The 15,602-nt window shown below is 37.9% G+C and overlaps 2 protein-coding genes across 2 annotated transcripts in view; both read left to right on the top strand.

The window, feature by feature from the left end:
• The window catches only part of LPCAT2 (lysophosphatidylcholine acyltransferase 2), a 69,659-nt gene that overhangs the window by 41,638 nt on the left and 12,419 nt on the right, over window positions 1-15,602 (top strand). The gene's annotated exons all lie outside the window — the stretch shown is intronic.
• Window positions 10,601-11,524, top strand: CAPNS2 (calpain small subunit 2). Its single transcript, XM_007167593.2, has one exon. The coding sequence runs from the start codon at window positions 10,616-10,618 to the stop codon at window positions 11,363-11,365; it is 750 nt and encodes a 249-aa protein (XP_007167655.1). The 5' UTR covers window positions 10,601-10,615; the 3' UTR covers window positions 11,366-11,524.

Here is a 15,602-nt window from a genome sequence, read left to right as displayed (position 1 = left end):
AGTTTTCAAGACTAGATTTTTTTGCCAACACTCTTGAAGGCATTTAAATACACTTAATGGGACTGAGAAACAACACTGGCTAAGTCAGAAATAATTATAACACAGTCATTTTAGCAGTCATAAGAATATCTACACAGCATCACCTTATTTCATTCATTCTTCAACGCTGTGTTATTGAGCAGAGCCGTGTGCTGCCCTGCCAGCAGTATCTTACATACCTATGAGACAAGGTCCTCAGATATTTCAGCACACATGTCATCTTTGTTGCTAGTTTGACGGTATACTATGTTATCTGCCTCTTACCTCTTACTAGTGGCAAGTCATCTCGTCTACACTACATCTCATGATACATTCAGGGTAATGTTCCATCTGGCACACATCACCATAACGGTATGTATATTCGCTGGTGGCAAAGCTATATTTCAGGGGTCAGCAGACTTTTGTCAGCAAAGAGCCGGATTGTAAATGTTTTTGACTTTGTGGGACATTTGGTCCTAAACTTTCAGTATAATTTGTACAACTGAATTAAAAAAGTTAATCCACCCCACTCAGAAAGATTTCTCTGTTTATTTCCAGTCACTTAAGCCACATAAGTGCCCTGTCCTAACTCTCAGCATGAAAATCTGCATAATACAGCACCCTACCTTCTCTAACAGGGAAGGGCAAGCAAGGATGCTTGTTATTATATGCTCATTATTTGCTCACGATTTAACACTTGAACTAATGCCAAGAACAGGGCAGACAGGAAGAACTCGGGATAAAGAAACGCATTCATTCCACACAATGCAAAACAGTAATAAAAGATCTCCAGAATAGCCAAAAATGCTGGATTGTCAAAGTGCTAAAGTATACACACACCTTTCCTGTTCTAATATTTAAACAAAGGACATAGTGATGCCAGAAGAACTAAGTACCAGTTAGAAGGCTGAAATGGGAAAAATCAGGACAGTTTTCACATTTTTTAGAGAATGGAAATAGTAACCATCTATCTAAATTTTCTTAGCCTGTGGTCTGTTGTGTGCATAATTGTTTTGGTAAAAAGAGAGTGAGCTCATGCCAGACTATAGCTGAGTTATTAGAAATCAGTCTCTGTCATCTGTGAAGATGAATGATATACCACTAGTTAGAAATGGAGAGGATGTCAATAAGAAGTAGACAGATTTGGTGAGAATAAAGATTCAGAGTGACCCCCTTTAAATCAGATGTGGAACGATGGTAGCTATAAGCCCTGACTGCAATCCTTCAATCAGTCCTTAAACTTTACCAGCATGCTTTATTTTCATCAGTTTAGGAAATACAGCAGGTGACAGTCAGCAAACTACAGCTGATAGACCAGATCCAGTCTGACGCCTATTTTGTAAATAAAGCTTTATTGGGACACAACCATGCCCATTTGTTTATGTACTGTCTATGGCTGCTTTCATAATACAGTGCCGGAGGTGAATAGTTGCAACAGTGAAGTCTTCTATCCTTTTTTTTTAAATTGAAGTATAGCTGATTTACAATGTTGTGTCAGTTTCTGGTGTACAGAAAAGTGATTCAGTTATATTTATATATTCTTTTCCAGATTCTTTTCCATTATAGGTTATTACAAGATATTGAATATTTTTCCCTGTGCTACACACTAGGACCTCATTGTTTATCTACTTTATATCTAGTAGTGTGTGTCTGTTAATCCCAAGCTCCTAATTTATCCCTCCTCCACCCCCCTTTTCCCCTTTCTAATATCCTTGAAATTTCCAGTTCAGGTTTGATGTGTACTTTAGTATTTCATAGCTCATGTGAAAAGAACTCATCTTTTTTTTTTTTTTTTTTGTAGAGACCTATTACATTTATTGGACATGAAAACGGGAGGGGGGAGTGGGAGATGTGGGGAAGAGAAGGCGAACGGTGGTGTAACGCCAAGCGGCTTCAAAGCGAGTTTCTAAAATCAGGAATATTTTGCTGATTCACACTCGATTTCCCCTCATGACACGGGACGTTCCTCTTCCTCATCGCTCATAAGCTAGAGAAAAGAATTCATCTTGATTCCAATCTCAATTAATCAGGATTTGTTACATGAACTCTAAAGCTCATATGATATAATTAACAGAAGAAGGCTATAACTTTCTGAGTGGGCTAGATGAACATTCCTATCCAGTTGTACCAGTCATCCTGAAAGTTCGATGGCCTATATGTCTGACCATTTCTTTCTTTAATTCTCAGGGTGACTTAACTCCCCCATGTAGTCCAGCATAATATTTTCCCTCCCTGAGCGTTCTTACACTAGAAATATCCTTTTAAGCATGAGAATTATATGCTTTCTTTTTGGCTTCTCAATGCAAGTCTACCTAGGAGACACTTAGAGGAAACAGAAAGGAGAGGGCATTGACTAAAGCTCAATTTTTTATTGGAACAAGTGAGCAATGGCTTCCTCCAAGAGCATAAAGAGGTAAAGAACAGGGCTTTGTAAGGAGCAAATTGTGTCAGACCAATTTAATTTCCTCTTATGACAGAGTGACAGTCCAAGATGATAAAGAAGAAGAAATAGATATTATCTATATGGACTCGAGAAAGGCTTTTGATTTCATCCAACGTGACATTCTCATCAACAAATTAGGAAGGTCTGGTCCAGATCATGTTGCAGTTAGGTGAAAGCCCCACTTGACAGAGAGCCCTCACTGAAAGTGGGAGCTGTGTGTCCTGAGTTATTCGAGACCTGCTTCAGTCCCCCCACCTTGGAGTTCTGTCTGGAGGAGCAACATATTTGATAGGTTACCGGAATACTTTTGAAAACCAGACAATACGTCATAGTGAGGATAAGGGTATGTAAGTATGTCTTGAAAAGTTGTAGAACCAGACCCAAGAAAAAGATTAAATTACAGTCATATATAACATAAAAATACTTGGGCATGAGAAGGAAACTGAATGCAAGGTAAGAACGAAGCTGCAGTCACCACTTCGTGGCACATGAAGATCTAGACCCGCAGAATTCTAGAGCTGAAAGGATGTTTAGTGTCAAATTGCCCATCTTCCTCATTTCTCAGGAAGCTTCCAGCCCAAAAGAGGAAGTTGCATGCTCAAGGCTACAGAGCTGGTTAGTTGCAACACTGGGAACTCCTAGTTCAGTATTCTTTTTACTACAAACCATCTCTGGACTTTTTAAAAATAACTTTCTTGAGACATATTTTACATATCAGAGTATTCAGCCATTTCAAGCATATAGTTCAATGATTTTTTTAGTAAATTTACCAAGTTGTGCAACCAGCACCATAAATCAGTTTTAGAGTTTTTCCATCACCCCATTATGATTCCTTGTGTCATTAACTGTTAATTCCTGTCACCTACCTATCTCCCAGCCCTAGGCAACCACTATAGTAAGTCCTCCTGCGTTGTTCTAGACCTGGTCTAGAATAAAGACTAGAATAGAGACTTGTATAGATTTGCCTTTTCTGGACATTTCATATAATGGAATCTTACGATATACAGTCTCATGTCTGGCTTTTATCACTTATTGTAAGTTTTTGAGAACCATCCATGTCGTTGCCTGTATCAGTAATTCATCCCTTTTTATTGCCAAATAGTACTCCATTATATGAATTTATCACATTTTGTTTATTCATTCACCTGTTAGTGGATATTTAGGTTGTTTCTACTTTGGAACTATTATGAATAGTGTTGCTAGTAGCATTCGTGTGTCACTGTTAACTTTTTAAGTTCAATAACTCTTCCCCCTCAAATTGAGGTTAAATTTTCCATTGAATATGGCCTCTTCCCCTACCCTTTTTCTCCAGAGCTACACAGTAGAGTTCCCCCAGACAGCAACCAAAGTTCCTACTAATGTCCTAATAAATAGCCTTAGGGGATTAAATAGTCCAGAGAAGAAGAGGCTTGTTAATCTAATAACAGTCTTTTATTCTATGATGGCTTATGAGAAACCGTTAGCCAAATGCTTTCCATCTTAGCAGAAAATAAATGAGAGGAATTGGATTTAAACTTCAGCGAAAAACACTTCAGATGGTCATAAGGAGGCACAATTTATATGACAATGGATGCTGTCAAGTTAATTTGCAATATTATAAAAACAAAGCCCATGTAATTTCCTCAGAAGCTTATATGAATGGATTTAAATCTGTCTGAGGCCAGATGGCCCCTTGTGATCCCCTAAAGGGAAGAAAGTCCCTTTGTGGTGCTTCTTCAGTGTGGTAAAGGAAGACATTTGGCCTTTGGTGTTTACAGAGACCATTTCACGGTGCCCATGAGACCAGTTATTGGAGTCATTGTGCCATAAAACCAGTTGATGGAGAGTTTTCTGTAAACCACTAAGTGTGGCAGGAGACATTGCTCTCATGTCCTACACAGAGCAGTGTCTCCCAGCTACTATTCTCTCCCTAATAATAACTAGAATAATCATTATTTAATTCTAGAATTGTACAGTTTATAAAGTAATTTTATGTTTAACCTCCTTTTGACTTCATATGTGAGTCTTAGTATTTTCCAGAGTAACCTGTGAGATAGACTCTGTCACATGGCAGTTCAGAGTCCTTTCCAATTTCATTCTATTCTATTGAGTTGCCTTTATCTCCCATCATTCTCAGCAGTAAACTCTCATCACACTGGACTACTCATTATCTCTTGAATACCACACATGCTTTAGTTCCTCTATCTTTTCACTACACCACCCCTTTATATATATATATATATATATATATATATCTTATATTTTGGAGAACTCTGACTTAGCCTATAGTCAGGTCTACACCTTATCTCTTCTGTAGGTAAATGTTCTCCTTTCCTTTCCTCACCAGAACTTATTGTTCCTCTTTTGGGCACCCATATTGGTTTGATAATCGTGTACAATGTATTAGCTGTGTGACCTTTTATAAGTAGCTTAACTTCTCTGAGTTTTTCTTTCCTTATTTCAAATGCTTTTATGTCTTCCAGGGAAATTCTATGAAATCGATATACCAAAGAATATTATATACAAATGTAATAGTTTAGTATTAATAGTAGAAATGTGAAAATAGACCTCAGATTATAGTTACAACACCTAGTTTTCTGTGGGTCTCTTTGATCCTTGAGGACAGCAATCCTGATGTTTTCATCTTTCTCTCCTAAACATTGAGTCCAAGTCCTGAAACATAATAAAAGAAATTGAATCATTATGAAGTAGGCAGGGGAGATACTATTATCATCAGTTTGCAGATTGAAATTAAGGTCCAAAATGCTGAGTGATATAAGGATTTAGTTATGTCCTGGCCACTTTTCCCTGAGTTTACCAATAGAACTTCCAAAGACTGCTGAAAGGCTTGTACCCTGACTCTACGTAGTAGAGGGTGAGGTTTCTCAAAGTATTATCTGGGACTATCTGTCATAGACTGACTTCTGAAGATACTTATTAAAAATATAAAATCTCACAAATGTAATTTTGAGCAAAGAAAAGCCAGACACACAAAATCAGAAAAGAGAGGACAGTACTACCAAGTTTACAGAAATAAAAAGTATTATAAAACAGTACTATGAGCAACTGTATGCCAACAAATTGGTTAACCTATATGTAATGGACAAATTCCTAGAAATGTACAACCTACCAGGACTGAATCATGAAGAAACAGAAAATATGAACAGACCTAACTAGTAAGGAGATTGAATGAGTAATTTTTTAAAAACCTCCCAACAAAGAAAATCCCAGGACCAGATGGCTTCACTAGTGAATTCTACCAAATGTTTAAAGAAGAGTTAACACTAATCGTTCTCAAACTCTTCCCAAAAATTGAAGAGGAGGGAATACTTCCCAACTCATTCTATGAGGCCAACATTATCCTGATACCAAGGTCAGAAAAGGATAGTACAGTTGACCCTTGAACAGCACAGGGGTTAGGGGAACCAACCCCCGTGCAGTCGAAAATCTCCGTATAACTTTATAGTCGGCCCTTTGTATCCATGATTCTGCATCCACAGATTCAACCAAGCTCAAGTGTAGGACTGTAGTATGTATTTATTGAATAAAATCCTAGTAGAAATGGAGGCACATAGTTCAAACCCGTATTGTTCAAGCGTCAACAGTACATGAAAAGAAAACTACGGACCAATGTCCTATATGAATTGTTTTTTTTATTTATTTTATTTATTTATTTTGGTCTTAGTTGCAGCAGGCGGGCTCCTTACTTGCGGCTCGCCAGCTCCTTTAGTTGCAGCACGTGTGCTACTTAATTGCAGCACGTGTGCTCCTTAGTTGCGGCTCATGGGCTCCTTAGTTGTGGCATGCATGTGGGATCTAGTTCCCTGACCAGGGATCGAACCCATCTCCCTTGCATTGGAAGGCAGATTCTTAACTACTGCACCACCAGGGAAGTCCCCCATATGAATATTGATGCAACAATTCTGAACAAAATACTAGCAAACAGAATTCAACAGCACATAAAGAGGATTTTACATCATGACTAAGTGGGATTTATTCCTTGAACGCAAGGGTGGTTCAACATATGAAAATCAATCAATGTAATAAACCACATTAACAGAATGAAGGGGGAAAAAACACAGTTACCTCAATCGATCCAGAAAAAGCATTTGACAAAATTCAACACCCTTTCAGATAAAAACACTTAACAAACTAGGAATAGAAGAAAAATACCTCAACATAATAAAAACCATATATGAAAAGCCCACAGCCAACATCATACTCAATGGTTTGAGCCTGAAAACCTTTCCTCTAAGATTAGGAACACAAAAGGATGCCTGCTTTCACTACTCCTCTTCAGCATAGTACTGGAAGCCCTAGCCAAAACAGTTAGGCAAGAAAAGAAATGAAAGGAATATGAGCTGGAAAGGAAGAAGAAAAATTATCTCTGCTCACAGAATACATGATCTTATATGTAAAAAAATCCTGCAGACAACACACACACACACAATTGTTAGAACTAATAAACTAATTCAGCAGAGTTGCAGGATACAAATCCACACACAAAACTTAGTTGTGGGGACTTCCCTGGTGGCGCAGTGGTTAAGAATCTGCCTGCCAGTGCAGGGGACACGGGTTCGATCCCTGGTCCAGGAAGATCCAAAATGCCGCAGAGCAACTAAGTCCGTGCGCCACAACTACTGAGCCTACGCTCTAGAGTCCACAAGCCACAACTACTGAAGCCCGCGTGCCACAACTACTGAAGCCCGCAAGCCTAGAGCCCGTGCTCCACAAGAGAAGCCACCACAATGAGAAACCTGTGCACCACAACAAAGAGTAGCCCCTGATCACCACAACTAGAGAAAGCCCACGCACATGCAATGAAGACCCAATGCAGCCATAAATAAATAAATAAATAAATAAATAAATAAATAAATAAATAAAAGAATCTGCCTACCAGTGCAGGGGACACAGGTTCAATCCCTGGTCCGAGAAGATCCCACATGCTGTGGAGCAACTAAGCCCCTGCAGTGCAATTACTGACCCTGCACTCTAGAGCCCGCATGCCACAACTACTAAAGGCCGCGCGCTTAGAGCCTGTGCTCCGCAACAAGAGAAGCCACCGCAGTGAGAAGCCTGTGCACCGCAACGAAGACCCAATGCAGCCAAAAATAAATAAATTTATTTTTAAAAAAAAACTTAGTTGTGTTTCTATACACTAACAGTAAATCTGAAAAAGAAATTAAGAAAGCAACTCTATTTACAGCAGCATTAAAAAAAATAAAATAGGAATAAACAACCAAGGAGGTAGAAGACTTGTACACTGGAAACTACAAAGTGTTGCTCAAAGAAATTTAAAAAGATGCAAATAAATGGAAAGACATCCTGTGTTCATGGATTGGAATTCTTAATATTGTTAAGAAGTCAATACTGCCCAAAGTGGTCTACAGAGTCCGCGCAATCCCTATCAAAATCCCGACAACATTTTTTTTTTACAGAAGTCAGAAAATCCATCCTAAAATTCATATGGAATCTCAAGGGATGCTGAATAGACAAAATAGTCTTGCAAAAGAACAAAGTTGGAAGTCTTACACTTCCTGATTTCAAAACTTACTACAAAGCTACAGTAATCCAAATAGTGTGGTACTGGCATAAAGACAGATATGAACCAATGGAATAGAATAGAGAGCCCAGAACTAAACCTGTGTGTGTGCATACAAATGATTTTCGATAAGGGTGTCAAGACCATTCAATGGGGAAAGAACAGTCTTTTCAACAAATGGTGCTGAGAAAACTGGATAACCACATGCAGAAGAATGAAGTGGACTCTTACCTTATGCCATATGTAAAAATTAGCTCAAAATGGGTCAAAGACCTAAGCATAAGAGCTAAAGCTATTATGTTTTGTGTTAGACAAAAACGTAGGAGAAAAGCTTTGTGACAGTGGATTTCTTGTTGATTTTTTGGATATGACACCAAAAGCACAAGCAATAAAAGAAAAATTAGATAAATTGGACTACATCAAAATTTAAAAATTTTGTGAATTGAAGGACACTATCAACAGAGTGGAGAGGCAACTCATGGAATGGAAGAAAATATTTGCCAATTGTATAACTGATGAGAGGTTAATATCCAGAATGTAGAAGGAGCTACAAAATAACAACAAAAAAAACAAACAACCCAATCAAAAAATGGGCAAAGGGCTTGAATAAACATTTCTTGATATACAAGTGACCAACAGGTATATGAAAAGATGCTCAACATCACTAATCATTAGGGAAATGCAAATTAAAACCCCTATAAGATATCCTGTCACACCCATTAGGATGGCTATTATCAAAAAACAAACAAACAAACAAAAAAAACACCCAGAAAATAACAAGTGTTGGCAAGGCTGTGGAGAAATTGGAACCCTTGCACACTGTTGGTGGGAATGTAAAATAGTATAGCCACTGTGGAAAATAGTATGGTTGTTCTTTAAAAAATTAAAAACAGAATTACCATTTGATCCAGCAATTCTGCTTCTGGGTATATAACCAAAAGATTTGAAAGTAGGAACTTGAAGAAATATTTGTACCCCCATGTTTGTAGCAGCATTATTCACAAAAGCCAAAAGGTGGAAGCAACCCAAGCATCCACCAATGGACAAATGGATAAAAAAAATGTTATATACATACAATGGAAGGTTACTTAGCTTTAAAAAAGAAATAAATTCTGACACATACTACAACATGGATGAACCTTGAAGACATTATGCTAAGTGAAATTAGCCAGTCACAAAAGGACAAATACTGTATGATTCCATTTATATGAGATACCTAAAACAGTTAAATTCATACAGACATGAAGTAGAATGGTGGTTGCTAGGGCCTAAGGGGAGGAAGGAATGTTTAATGGGGACAGTCTCAGTTTTGCAAGAAGAAAAAATTTCTGGAGATGGATGGTGATGATGGTTGCACAACAATGTGAATGTACTTAATGTCACTGAACTGTACACTTAAAAATGGTTAAAATGGGGGACTTCCCTGGTGGCACAGTGGTTAAGACTCTGCGCTCCCAGTGCAGGAGGCCCGGGTTCGATCCCTGGTCAGGGAACTAGATCCCACATGCGTGCTGCAACTGAGTTCACCTGCCACAACTAAGGAGCCCACGAGCTGCAACTAAAGAGCCCACGTGCCACAACTAAGGAGCCCAACTAGGGAGCCGCCTGCCGCAACCAAGACTCAGTGCAACCAAATAAATAAATAAATATTTTTTAAAAGATGGTTAAAATGGTAAATTGCACATTACATGTATTTTACCACAATTTTAAAATTTTTTAATTAAAAATTTAAAAACAAGGTACAAAAAAGTATATGCTATATGATTCCATTTATTTAAGGTACAAAAATGAATCTGTGGTGTTAGATGTCAGGACAATGGTTAGTTACCCTTGGGAGAGGAGAATAACTGGAAAGAGGCATGAAGAGGCTTCGGGAGTCCTGGTGATGTTCTGTTTCTTGATCTGGGTGTTATGACATGGGTATATACATTTTGTGAAATTCTTTGAGCTATATATTTGTGATTTGTACAGTTTTCTATGTGAATGTTACACTTCCAAAAGATTCCAAAAACGTAATCATGAGCCCCACAGCAGACTATACAGAATCAGAATCTCTGAGGATGGGACCTGGGGACCCTGCATTTTAAAAATCCCCCTTCCAAGTTTTTCTTAAGAACATTGGATGCTGCAAATCTTTGCTAAAGGAAGAGAATTAGGTAAAAATTTTTCCAGTGCCCCGGAATTCTTCAATTGTACCCTAACAATAAATATTCCTTAGAAAAGAAATTCTTGATATCCTTGAGTCATTTACCTTCTCCTGTTAGGAAACTCCACGTCATCTTTCAGGTGCTGAGAAAGAGAACTAAAAATAGTTAACAGCATATAGAAATGTATAGTTTAATATATTACACTTAAAAATATGATTTCTTCTAATTTGTCAGACATACTATAACTTAGGAGTATTTTATTGACGCCCTCTGAAAAATGGCAGGTGCTAGGACCTAGTGGAATTCAGGCAACTACAGTGGAATTCAGGCAACTAGGGTAGGAGGTGCACCCAGGGTGTGGTACAGTGCAAGCAAGTACAGAAAAGCCAGTTCTTCCACATGTAAACTACTTAGACTCCATTTCATCTCTCTCACACCACCTCCAAGATTTCAGCAGCCTTTACCCTTGCTTGGTAAACCGAAAGCATGTTTCTTGCAAAGTCTCTATTGGAAGGAGCAGATCAAGGTCAAGGTCTTGGACAAGCTCTTGGAGACCTTCTTGGAGGAGGCGGTCAGAGAAGAGGAGGAGGAGGAAATATTGGAGGGATAGTTGGAGGACTTGTGAATTTTATCAGTGAGGCTGCAGCTGCTCAGTACACCCCGGAACCACCACCCACTGAGCAGCATTTCACCAACGTGGAGGCCAACGAAAGTGAGGAAGTTAGGCGGTTTCGGCAACAATTTGCACAGCTGGCTGGACCAGACATGGAGGTAGGTGCCACTGACCTAATGAATATTCTCAACAAAGTCCTGTCTAAGCACAAGGATCTGAAGTCCGACGGCTTTAGTCTTGACACCTGCCGGAGCATCGTGTCCATCATGGACAATGACGCAACTGGAAAGCTGGGCTTCGAAGAATTTAAGTATTTCTGGAACAACATCAAGAAATGGCAGCGTATTTATAAGCAATATGACAGGGACCATTCTGGGTCTCTGGGAAGTTCTCAGCTGCGGGGGGCTCTGCAGGCAGCAGGCTTCCAGCTAAAGGAACAACTTTACCAAATGATTGTCCGCCGATATGCCGATGAGGATGGAAGTACGGATTTTAACAACTTCATCGGCTGCCTGGTTCGCCTGGATGCCATGTTTCGTGCCTTCAAATCCCTGGATAGAGATGCGGATGGCCTGATTCAGGTGTCTACCCAAGAATGGCTGCAGCTGACCATGTATTCCTAAAGTGGGCACTAAGTCAGGACTACCCCCGGGGACAGGAGTGCTGGAAGCTTAGCCATGCTCTTGCACGGTTGCGGTTACCCCATCCAAAGCTGTCATTTCCTGCTGAGTTCTTTCATAACCCGACCTATTTCTGAACTTGTGCTGCCCTTTACTGCTAAATTAAACAGATTTTTCATGAAAAATGTTCTGAGTGGTTTGTATGTCGGCTTTTTGAGACACGGGATTTATATGGACTTTATGTGATGGGAGTGCAGGGCAGGCTCTAATGGAGTAGATTTTAATAGGTCATTTCTTATTTGGTGAATGAATTCCAAAGAGCAGGAAAGCTGTTGTTGTTATTGTTAAGAATGAAATTTTGAAAAAAATCCTGGAATAAATCAAGAAAGCTCTCAGGAGATATATTTTTTTCCTTTAAAAAAGGTGAGGAGGCAGGAAATTCAAAACCTGTTTTTCTCTTAATTCACATCTGGTCTTTCTATTACATTTATTAAAAAAAAAAGTGTTTTCCTGGAAATCTGCTTAACTGTATAGAAACAGGTTCAGAAATGTGAAATTAAGCAGTTTTATAAAAGGTAGTTGTTTTTTTTTTAATGGCGGAACAACTATCTAAAATCTAGAATTCTTTAGTCCCGTTTCTCTAGCAAAATAAACATGTAACAGTTTTGTTTTGATATAATTGTAAAGAGGATCAGGGCATTGGGGAATGAAAGAGTGTACTTATAGTTGAAATGTCTCTGGTTGCCTTAATGAATCAAAGTGATCACTCTTACATGTACTTCACACAAAATCAGGCATGCCCTGCTGATGTTAGCCAGCTCTTGTCATGTCTTGCCCTGCCTCAGAGCAAAGAATATTCTTTCATTTGTTTGAAAACTGCAGACAGGAAAAAAAGTAAACAAAGAAAATGTACACAAATCATAACCAGTTATTTGGTATCTAAAGCGATAGAGAGATGTATAAATATATATAAATGTTGCTGCGTCTTTATTGCAGTGGCTCTCAGCCCTGACTGCAATTTAGAATCACCGGGAGAGTGCTTGAGCTGAGTCCCACTCCACGTGAGTTAAATAAAAATCTTTAGAGGTGGGGCTCAGAGATGAGTATTTTTTAAGGCTCCCCAGGTGATTCTGAAGAGCAACCAAGGTTGACAGCCACAGCTTTAAGGTTAGGCTGTCTCACTGTATTTTTCATATTAGTCTCAGCTGAAAACTGAGGCCCCCCACAGGAGTCAGTGTTGCCAGCTTCCAAAAGAAAGAAGATAGGAGTATGGAGAAACTGCCACCCAAAAAGCAGGGGTAGTTGTGCCTTTCTTGTGAACGGCCCTTGGTTTGGCTTTTTCATTTTGATTCAGGTGGTGATAACGGGGCAAACAGAATCCAGGAATTCCCGGCCAGTAGACTCAGCTAGACAGGCTGCATTTTCAAGTGCTCTGTTCATCTGCCTATTTAATTGGTTTCTACCCCTCCTGCTTCTCTGGTTTTTAATGCATTCCCTCTCTCCCAATCTACTTTGGAGGATCATCCTGAGTTTGAAGATAAATCCTTCCTTTTTGACTCATTTAGAGGAAAGTTGTAACTCTTGAAATGATGTAACTGGCCTGTTAACAGCCCTCAGCTGCCTGTTAGAGATCCCCAGTGAAAATAGAAGAGGTTGGCATTTAGCCTCTGTGGACACCATTATCACCATCATATAATATTTATGAAATACCACATGCGTGTAATTCTGAATTGAGCCAAGCCCAGAGATCACGTCCGCTTTCCTCAAGGGACTTGTAATTTAAACTTGGTCTGGGGAGCTGCTTAAAACAGGTGTGGTTATATAAGAATAAGGCTGCTGCCAGCAACCGCACATTAATATCAGGATCCCTGTTTTAGAATATGGCCACTAGTCTGTTAGGCATGGCTGTAATAATATAGCCAGGAAAGGGGAAATCTGCCAAGATGCCTTTTAAGGTCTCAGAGTATTAAGTTTATAATTTAACCTTTCCACATGATGGTTGGGGAAAAGAAAATGTAGCCCCACTTTTCTCCCCTCACTTCATTTTAAATGTTTTATGAAAGTTAAGACAATTATCTCACACTAGGGGTGGTATTAAGTATTTGTCTTGCTCTTCAAGTTAAGGGATTACCTACTTTTATGATTCTCCTCCTGCATGCACAGGGCAAAACAGCCTGAAGTTACCTAAGTTTCTCTTTTGTTCTTTTCTGAATTTGTGTAAAATCTGACAAATAACCCCAGGCACTAGAGTGGATCCCAGAAAATTTAGTCCAAAGTCTGGATTTTTCCAAGTAAACAAACCTTTGGCATTGTGTAGAACCAATAGCCTAACAAGTGATTGAACTTCTTAATTTCCATCCAGTGGGTTTTTTTTGTTGTTTGTTTGTTTGTTTTAGTTGGTGTTTTAAAGGCACATCTTCAGTGTAAGAGGGAGTATTTACCTGATAATTTTTTTCAAATGTTGCCTTTTCAACATGGAAGACTACTGATAGCCTAAGATGAAGGGCTTTCATTAATGTAACTCCATCTCATTTTCACATTTCTAAAAGCAATACAATCAATGTAGTAAGTCGAAAATGATAATGATTTTGTTTAAATGTGAAATTATACATCTACATTTTTAAATTTCAAAATATCCCATATGATTTTGAAAAACACCTTAGTCTTGATATAATACACTGACTTCTATAACCTATAATAGCAGGAAAAAGAACTGTGTGTTCTGTACCTAAGAACAGCAAATGTCCAAAGACATTCAAAATTTGTGTATCATCTTAAAGGTCACTTTTAAAATATTTTTTGAGTAATAGTGCATGTGATTTAAAAGTTGATTTATGTTTCAACTTCAATCAGAAATTTCATTAGTAATATTGTGCAACTAACCCATAGTTAGGCCTTAAAAAATATTTGCTGAGGCACCTGCAGGGCACTGATACTTAATGTACCTATTAATCTTGAAGTGCTTTCAGAATTACTTTTTTTTAAATGTCTATTTTTAATGCTAAGTGGATTAAAACAATTTAATTCCTAGAAAATTGATAATACAATTATGCAGGTGGGTAGAAATATGCTCTTAATAAGAATATTGAGGTAAACAGAATACCTCTTCCCTGACTCTCCTGGATAACTGAGAATTTATTGAATTTGAATAATAATACTCTTCCTGAGGAGTTCCATTGGTTTTTAAAGGAAAGAACCACAGCTTTGAGGAATAAGTTTTTACCATGGGACTGATTTGAATTTGAAAAATTAAAGGAGTGTATTTTGCTGTATACTTTTTTATTATCTGTTTTTGAATATATTTTATCAACTTGCCTGCTTTAAGTTGAATGATTGGGAGTCAGATTACCTAAATGTTAATTGTCATTATGGCAATAGTGAGTTTTGTGACCTCAAGTAAAACTTACATCTCAATTTTTCATTAGTAAAAATGAAGAAGTTGAATGGATGATTTCTAAGATTCCTTCCAGTTCTAAATTTTATTATTCTGAAATTGGAACCTTAAAATGTATTATTTTATTAGTCCTATAATGAAATCTCTCAGAATAATTTCTATGCTGCCTTTTTTCCTTCACATTACTAGGATGAAAACTTACATATAGTTTCCCATGTGATTGATTATCAAGAGTCTGCTTTAATATTCTTTTGTCGGTCAAAGCCACTCATATAAAACTGTTAAAGAAAACCAGGGGTCCAGAATATTACCTTTATTCGTGAATAGCAGTAATACTAAGGGTCTTTTACATTTCTCTTTCTCCATCTGAAAAATAAGCTATAATGCTTGACCTGTATTATACATAGGGTCCGGTAATATAGATAAAAATTGGATGCCTCACAATAAATCAAAGGCGTATTTCCAATCATACTACCTATGGCCGTATCTTCAGTGTCCATAGATCATTCTTTTTTTTTAATTTATTTAATTGAAGTATAGTTGACTTACAATGTTGTGTTAATTTCTGCTGTACAGCAAAGTGATTCAGTTATACATATATATACTTATTTTCATATTCTTTTCCATTATGGTTTATCACAGGATATTGAATATATTCATAGGTCATTCTTATATCTATACTTCAGAACTTCTTTTTTTTTTGAATTTTAGAATTTTATTTTATTTTTTATACAGCAGGTTCTTATTAGTTATCCATTTTATACATATTAGTGTATATATGTCAATCTTAATCTCCCAATTCATCACACCACCACCACCACCCACCTCCCCTCCATTTTCCCCCCT

The sequence above is a fragment of the Balaenoptera acutorostrata genome, chromosome 19 (genome assembly GCF_949987535.1).
Source record: "Balaenoptera acutorostrata chromosome 19, mBalAcu1.1, whole genome shotgun sequence".
Lineage (NCBI taxonomy): Eukaryota > Metazoa > Chordata > Mammalia > Artiodactyla > Balaenopteridae > Balaenoptera > Balaenoptera acutorostrata.
The sequence above is the reverse complement of the archived record's forward strand: the minus strand, read 5'-3'. Positions and strand labels throughout refer to the sequence as shown.